This window comes from Trichomycterus rosablanca, chromosome 7 (assembly GCF_030014385.1).
Source record: "Trichomycterus rosablanca isolate fTriRos1 chromosome 7, fTriRos1.hap1, whole genome shotgun sequence".
Taxonomy (NCBI): Eukaryota; Metazoa; Chordata; class Actinopteri; order Siluriformes; family Trichomycteridae; genus Trichomycterus; species Trichomycterus rosablanca.
This window is the reverse complement of record NC_085994.1, coordinates 33,455,711-33,464,462: the sequence shown is the minus strand read 5'-3', so window position 1 is coordinate 33,464,462 and position 8,752 is coordinate 33,455,711. Positions and strand designations below refer to the sequence as shown.

Here is an 8,752-nt window from a genome sequence, read left to right as displayed (position 1 = left end):
TGTTATGTTTGTGCTGTTTTTTCCCCAAATTTATATTGTTGAATTTTTGTAGTGTGTCAGATGTATAATGCTACTGGGACTAACCCTGACTTTATCTGTCTGTCTGTCTGTCTGTCTGTCTGTCTGTCTGTCTGTCTGTCTGTCTGTCTGTCTATCTATCTATCTATCTATCTATCTATCTATCTATCTATCTATCTATCTATCTATCTATCTATCTATCTATCTATCTATCTATCTATCTATCTATCTATCTATCTATCTATCTATCTATCTATCCAAGTTGCTACTGTTGGGCCTCTGAAGGCTCTTAACCCTTAATTTCTTGCCTTGTATTTATTCACATTTCTAGGTTGGCTTAGATAACAGTAGTTGCTAAATGCCATAAATGTAAATTTCAGGTTCCAGTTCTTTGATTTAGATGATTTTGTTTGATTTAGCTGTGTTTGATATTGAATGGTAAGTGTTAATGAATAGACTACGCTAAATAAACTGTACATTAATGGTTTTGACTTTAAAGGACACAATGTGAGGTAGGCAGTAGACAAAGGATTTTGTGGAAGAGTTATGTGTGTCAGTGTTTGTTTTGGTTACAGAAACAAAATCCTTAGAAACAGCCAATGTATTTGCTATATGATACGACCACATTGAGGAACATCCTTCATAAACATTCTTTATACATTTTATTAATAATAGCTTTCATACCATGATATGTTAATATTAAAACGTTTGTAATGTAAATTAAATAAAAGCTAAAATGGAAAATTAGTTTAAGAAGTACAGATTTAAAGCTTTAAACAGGAGCCATCTATATATGACCAGTAGCTCTCCACATACACTGATCAGTCATAACATTAAAACCACCTCCTCTACACTCACTTTCCATTTTATCAGCTCCACTTATATAGGAGCACTTTGTAGTTCTACAATTATTGACTGTAGTCCATCTGTTTCTCTGCATGCTTTGTTAGCCCCCTTCATGCTGTTCTTCAATGGTCAGGACTCTCCCAGGACCACCACAGAGCAGATATTATTTAGGTTGTGAATGATTCTCAGCACTGCAGTGACACTGACATGGTGGTGGTGTGTTAGTGTGTGTTGTGCTGGTATGAGTCAATCAGACACAGCAGCATTGCTGTAGTTTTTAAATACTGTGTCCACTCACTGTCCACTATATTGGACACGCCTACCTATTTGTTTCACCAAGTAGATGAAAAGTCAGAGACAATTGCTCATCTATTGCTGCTGTTTGAGTTGGTCATCTTGGGGAGCTGTTGGCTGGATATATTTTTGGTTGGTGGACTATTCTCAGTCCAGCAGTGACAGTGAGGTGTTTAAAAACTCCATCAGCATTGCTGTGTCTGATCCACTTATACCAGCACAACCACCATGTCAGTGTCACTGCAATGCTGAGAATCATCCACCACCCAAATAATACCTACTCTGTAGTGGTCCTCGGAGAGTCCTGACCATTGAAGAACAGAGAAATAGATGGACTACAGTCAGTAATTGTAGAACTACAAAGTGCTCCTATATGGTAAGTGGAGCTGATAAAATGGACAGTGAGTGTAGAAACAAGGAGGTGGTTTTAATGTTATGGTTGATCGGTGTATGCTGTTGTCTGCATTCTACTGCAATGTTAACAGCTATCAAACCATGCCGATCTGCATGTTAAAAGCAATGAGCAGACGTATATTCTGTGCACTAGTGTTGAGTAAAGCAAAAACATTTACTTTGTATCTTTAGACAGGTATCCTGTAGACAGACAGGCCTGATAACCCAGAAAAAAGTCAAATAATACAAATAATGATTTTGCAGAAATAAGAATTTATTTATCTTAAAGAATAATAGATTACATAATCTAGTAGAGATGTTCATCAGTGCAGGATTAAACATGAACCAAGACTTAAGACTGTCATGTCTATTCAGAGACTTAATTGCACGGTTAATCATGAAATGTATTATTTAAGAAGAAAGTAATTACATGCAAATAAGCAAAATGAATAATCATTAAATTAGCTAAATATCCAACATCCAAATAATAAGCACAGCAATGGTAAGACTCATAAGCTCTATAATCTACATTATTGATTATTTTAAGGGTGATTTAATTCTGATTCAAGGATCGCATCAAGGATAGGGATGAATCGTCTTGAGTTGTCCTGTAAGAGAAAAAAAAAACAGAAGAGATTAGAAATTCCATATAAAATATCCACCATATTTGTTATTTACAATAAACAATGTCATACACCAATCAGGCATAACATTATGACCACCTTCCTAATATTGTGTTGGTCCCCCTTTTGCAGCCATCACCCTGAAGGTGTGCTGTGGTATCTGGCACCAATATGCTCGCTCAATTGGATTGAGATCTGGGGAATTTGAAGGCCAAGTCAACACCTCAAACTCATTGTTGTGCTCCTCAATCCATTCCTGAACCATTTTTGCTCTGTGGGGGGTGCATTATCCTGCTGACAGAGTAACATCTACATGGATGGCAGGACCCAAGGTTTCCCGGCAGAACGATGCCCAAAGCATCACATTGCCTTTTTTCCATAGTGCATCCTGGTGCCATGTGTTCCCTATAGACCAGGCCACCTTTTTTCATTGCTCTGTGGTCCAGTTCCGATGCTCATGTGCCCATGGTTGGTGCTTTCGATGCCCTGACTGGTCTGCGGCTATGCAGCCCCATACAGAACAAACTGTGATGCACTGTGTATTCTGACACCTTTCTATCAGAACCAGCATTAACTTCTTCGGCAATTTGAGCTACAGTAGCTCATCTGTTGGATCGGACCACACAAGTCAGCCTTTGCTCCCAAAGTGCATCAATGAGCCTTGGCTGCCCATGCCCCTGTCACCGGTTTACCACTGTTCCTTCCTTGGACCACTTTTGATAGATACTGACCACTGCAGACCAGGAACACCCCACAAGAGCTACAGTTTTGGAGATGCTCTGACCCAGTCGTCTAGCCGTCACAATTTGGCCCTAGTCAAACTCGCTCAAATCCTTACAATTGATCATTTTTCCTGCTTCTAACACATCAATTTTGAGGATGAAATGTTCACTTGCTGCCTAATATATCCCAAGAGATAATCAGTGTTATACACTTCACCTGTCAGTGGTCATAATGTTATGCCTTGTCAGTGGTCACTGTTTATTTTTGTTACATTCCAGCCCTTCACTGGTAACCAGTATGAAGTGAAGTATAAGTGGTGTGAAATATATGAATGAATGATTAAAGAAAGAGAAACTTACACTTATACACAGGTATACTCAATGTTCAGGTACTTGTTGGTACCAATGCAGGGGTCACCAAAGACCACGGTTGTGGCAGCTACCACACAGTTGCTCTTGCCATTACAGCTGCAAATAAGCAAAAGTTTTTTTTATGTATCCATGTATCTTAAATTATAAATGTTGTGTTTAATAATTGTCAAATAAAAAGCTTAGCTGATGTTACCTTGTTGAAACTCGGGTCAGAGAGTCGGTCCTGTAGCAGTTTGTATTGGAGATCTGGGCAGCAGCCAGTCCAGCAGAACAGGTGCTGGAATCCGTTCGACCGTAGTTAGCTTTCAGGACTTTAATGGTGCGGGTGCCTAGAATGTAACACAAGAAAGTACACAGGTGAGATAACCAAGGTTGTAGTCTAACTAGCAACTAGAACAGTCATTCATAACAAGTGGTAATGTGATATTTGTATGTAAAAAAAAAATACATACCACATGACAGGATAGCATTGCTGCCATCACAAGCCAAAACAGTTTCTGTAAGAAACAGTCACAGATTAGTTAAAGAAAAGGAAATCTGCACAGATAACCCCAAGCTAGCTGCCGACTGCCCTGCTGGGGACCTTTAAAGCCCAAAATAAAGAAGAAGAATGCCTTTATTTGTCATACATACATATACATATACACATGTACAATACAGTTCTACTTTTTCTATTTTTGCTCCTGCTAGATGTGACGGAGACCTGGCTTGTCTGCACCAAAAATGTCAAGAACTCACTACGGACAAATAAAGAACTCCAATTATTTTGTACTAGTTATAACTTTTAGTTTAATTTTATTTTGCGTATGTTTGATTTGTGTAAATCATATTTATTCCAAGGAGGACGGGTCCCTGCTGAGTCTGGTTCCTCTCAAAGTTTGTTCCTGTAATTTTAAGGGAGTTTTTCCTCGCCACTGTCGCCCTCGGCTTGCTCAACAGGGGTTTTTGGTCTGTTGGTCCTGGATTCTGTAAAGTTGCTTTGAGACAATGCTCATTGTAAAAAGCGCTATACAAATAAATTTGACTTGACTTGTTTTAGCTGTCCTATCTATCGCTTTATAGATTCATTTAAACCATTTCAGGATCTCAGCCATCTCCCTCAGACACCAGCCAATCATGCCTGTATGTAGACTCACAACCAGCCAACTACCACTAGACCCCAGCGGTAATAGGCCACCATAATTTACTGCTGGACTATCCCAACACCATTATAATTGTTGTTGTTTCTTTTCTTACTTACTAGGAGGATTGGCAGCGCAGACATAGGTGACAGATAGGTACTTCCTTGTTTCAGAGCACACATCTGTAAAATTGTAGTTTGAAGCAAACAGGGTACACTGGGCTTTTCCATTGCACCTTTAAAAAAAATAACATGATTATTAGACCATGCGCATTAACCAAGTTGACTTTTAGGAAGTATGTTGCAAAGGAAATAACTATTATTAAATAAAGTATAAGTTAATAAAACAAACACAGATGGCCTAACACTATTCCTTGTGGAACTCCACCTGAGAAACAGACCCCCCCCCCTTTTTCTCCCCCTTTAGGGCATCCAATTGTTCAATTTGCATCGTGCTTCCTCTCTGTCTATGCCGAACCCTGCCCTGACCGAGGAGATCGAAGCTAACCCACATCCCCTCCGAAACATGAGCAGCAGCCAGATGCATTTTTGCCACCCACACATTGATGAGTTTGGCGCCACCTAGCGTTGCATGTGGAGAGACACACCCTAAGGGCACTCTTCCTCATCTCTTGTGCAGGCACCTCTAATCAGCCGGCAGAGGTCGTAATCGCATTCTGACAAAGAGAGATCCACATCTGGTTCTGTGTCCCACCCCCCCAACTGAGCAACCGGCCAATCGTTGCTCATACAACCACTCAGCCTCGAACTGGTGAAGCAGAGCTGTATTCGATACCATGTACGCAGAATCCAGCCCTGGTTGCAGCGTGTCTTTTTACCGCTGCGCCACCTGAGTGGCTCCTGAAAAACAGACTTAAAAGTTTGATAAAAAATTCTTCAATTTGGATCCAACGTAAAGTGGTTTTGTACAGAGCTACCAAACGCCAAGGTTGTCTGATCAGTGTGGTAAATTAAGTAATAAGTAATTAAGTAACTGTCAGGATTCTTTAATTAGATTATATTTATTTATTTGTATAATATTTTATTTATTTAAGATACACCACATCTAAAACTAGATCAGAGATCTGTGCAGGCCACTGGAGTTCCTCCAACCCAAACCTGTCAAACCAAACTTGTTTTGTGCACTGTGGCACAGACATGTACAAACAGGACAGGGCCTATCCCATTAGAACATAAAATTTACTTCTTTTATTGATCACTTCATACACCTGTTAGAATGGGTGTGGCAGAAACACAGGGGTGTCGACAGATTTGGACATGTATTGTAGTTCATTTAATTGTTTCAAATACAGTACACCTTTTTTAGAGATAGAATGTTGTCTTTAGATCAGAAAAGGTTTTATATTAGGAAACTTACTGTGTGACAACTTTATCGTGTGCATTAAAACTACAGTTGTTATTGTTGACCAAAGAGCTGGCTAGTCCACTTGCGCAGGTTTTAGGTGTGATGCGGCCATACATGGCAGTGCGAACTGAAATACTACCATTTGCTGTATAGGGACACACAAAAAAGCCTGTTATAAATAAACTGCAGTAATAGTTGCAATAAATAAGCCAAATATAATGAGGAAATGACTTCTTACCACAGAACAATGTGCCATAGCTGTTCTCACAGATGACATTGGTTCCTGGAGGGAAGAGATACATAGTTTAGGTTCAACACTAAGATGTGGATCTAGATCTGATTGTACTACATTAATGAAGCAAAGCAAATTCTAATTAGCCATAGTTTAACATCATATCTGGTCTATGTAATCTTTATAAGGTCTTTAAAGTCCAATTGCATTAAGCCAGATGTTATTTGAAATATTACTAAATAAGACAATCAAGGAGGATTCTATATTTTATTAACTTACCAAAATTGCTTTAAAAAACAAGCTTATGTAAATTCTAGCATCTAACAATAAGTAAAAACAAAATCCAGACCAAAACTGTGACCTATGTGTAATGGGTCCCAGGTGGAATAATCCTGCCTTACTGAATTTTACTGAGTGAAAGACAATTGTGAGAATCTCTAATCTCACAACATAAGCTTTTACACTTTGAAGATTCTTCATAGTGGACGCAATGGCTGGCTTTGTACTTCAATTTATTGCTTTTCAAGTCAGTTCTAGCATAAACAGGGCTTTTAGTAAAAAACATATGTCCTTATTTTGGTTGAACTGTGATCTGTCAGGACAGGTTCAACTCAGAGAGTTCTCAAAGCCAGTCAGGGAAGTGGTTCGTTATCTGAGCCTCCATGCCCTCTGTTGGTGCATAATGAAATAGCTGGGTTAAAGGACATGACGCTGTAACCCATGCCCCCCCTGCCAATCTACGCATATAGCAGATGGGCAAGTTACAGTATAGTTATCATTTAATATTATTTGATTATAGAGTTTAAATCATATTATGTGCTACACTATTATATCCTATGTAAAAGGTAAAGGTCTTCAACACAGGATCTGGAATAATTACAGATTAGCACTGCTTTAAGATTGGGATGTTACACCAGAGCTACTTACGGGCACTGATGCAGGAGTAGGTGGTGTTCAAGTACTTGTTAGTTCCTGAACATGGGTCAGCAAGGCCAAGTGAGTCTGTCTTAAACTCGCACTCTTTCAGCCAATTGCACCTGTAGGAATGAAACAGGACATAATCATCAAGGTGGTTTATTTTGTTGAGTTGTGTGAATTTTGCATAAAAAGCAGAGACCATAAATTAAGTAAAATATAAAAAATGATACCTGTTAGCAATTGTGCTGGTTACGTTGGAGGAACAGGTGGTGTTGGCGAGCTCAGCAGCGGTGTGGTTTACATTACAGATGCTTTTGGTTTTGCGGCCGTATAGAACAGCCTGAATATTCAGCACTCCACTTTCTGAAGGCATAGAAATATGGGCATAAATAATTAGTTGTTCCTGAAAACACTTAGACAGAACTCATCTAATGTACAAGAAAATCAGATAAAATATATAGTATATTAGAGTAATAATGCCATAATAAATACTCATATACTCATCAGTTAATTTAGATTATTTTTATTGTCAATTTATTAATATGGCAAAACTGAAATTACTTGCAATACTTTATTTATAAACTATAAACTATTTTAATTATATTATACAACACCGACCAGGCATAACAATGCTGGTTCTGATAGAAAGGTGTCAGACTCCATGCCTCAACGGGACAGGGGGGACCAACACAATATTAGGAAGGTGGTCATAATGTTATGCCTGATCAGTGTATTTTGTAGTTATTTTCAAATTGTTAAATATTTTTTAATTATTGTAGTTACCAGTGTTTTAAGTAGTAGTGGTTTGTTTAGGCTGGTGATGGCCCTGATACTGATTCCCATAATACTGATAATTCCCAGGAAAAATGTACTGTAAAATTTCATAGTAAAACTGTAAACCTGATTGATTGTTTTAATGTAAAGTTTAACAGGTAAATACCAGTTAACTGTCTAAACTGAATTTCACAGTTCAACAATATCATGTTTACAGTTGAACTGTAAAGTTCACAGTCATTATTATTAAACACCGGAAGAGGTGACTATGAACTTCAAAGTAACATAAGCGTTCACGGTTGTACTCATGGTCGAACTGTACGGGTGACAGTAGAACTATGAACTATTACGGTTCAACTGTAAGGGGTTTTTAACAGTTGGATTGGCATATTTATAGTATATTGCCTTGACCAATATCTAACATGCTATTACAAAGCCATTGTGGCAATGTATTGTCTTGAATCTCTGTTAAAGGTTTCAACATACCACAAGCAAGGCGCTGGACATTTCCATTACAGGTAACTGCATTTTCTGAAAGCATAAATTACACGCACATACTTGAGTATTACATGACGTTTCTACTATAGCATGTCAACAATGTTTTAAGTGAAAATTATTTGAAATAAAAGTGTTTACTGAATTTAGCAAATTACCTGCAGAAACCAACAAACCAGGAGCTACAATGAGCACTGAAGAAAAAAACACAAACATGGCAACCTTACAAACAAACTCTGATAAAGAGTAGAATAATACAGATTTAAACCTATTACATACAGCTAAAGTAAAATGATTTTTTAATTCTATATTTTTGTATTCTGTAAGCAATCTGAGCTACAGTAGCTTGTCTGCCTTCGCTCCCCACGTGCATCAGTGAGCCTTGGCCGCCCATGGCCCTGTCGCCGGTGTACCACTGATCCTTCCTTGGACCACTTTTGATAAATACTGACCACTGCAGACCGGGAACCCAGTCGTCTAGCCATGACAATTTGGCCCTGGTCAAACTCACTCAAATCCTTAATGTAGGCTCACTCATTTTTCCTGCTTCTAACACATCAACTTTGAGGATAAAATGTT

The 8,752-nt window shown here is 38.5% G+C and overlaps 1 protein-coding gene across 1 annotated transcript in view; it reads right to left on the bottom strand.

Moving 5' to 3' along the window:
• Positions 1-1,939: 1,939 nt before the first annotated feature.
• Positions 1,940-8,752, bottom strand: part of LOC134318367 (rhamnose-binding lectin-like) — a 111,538-nt gene continuing 104,725 nt past the window's right edge. Inside the window, exons 6-12 of the mRNA XM_062999248.1 lie at positions 5,993-6,037; positions 5,767-5,899; positions 4,509-4,624; positions 3,721-3,765; positions 3,462-3,597; positions 3,257-3,364; positions 1,940-2,159 (exon numbers count right to left, since the gene is read on the bottom strand). Coding sequence (XP_062855318.1) covers positions 3,259-3,364; positions 3,462-3,597; positions 3,721-3,765; positions 4,509-4,624; positions 5,767-5,899; positions 5,993-6,037 — 581 coding nt within the window. The 3' untranslated portion in view covers positions 1,940-2,159; positions 3,257-3,258. The remainder of the gene's footprint in view (positions 2,160-3,256; positions 3,365-3,461; positions 3,598-3,720; positions 3,766-4,508; positions 4,625-5,766; positions 5,900-5,992; positions 6,038-8,752) is intronic.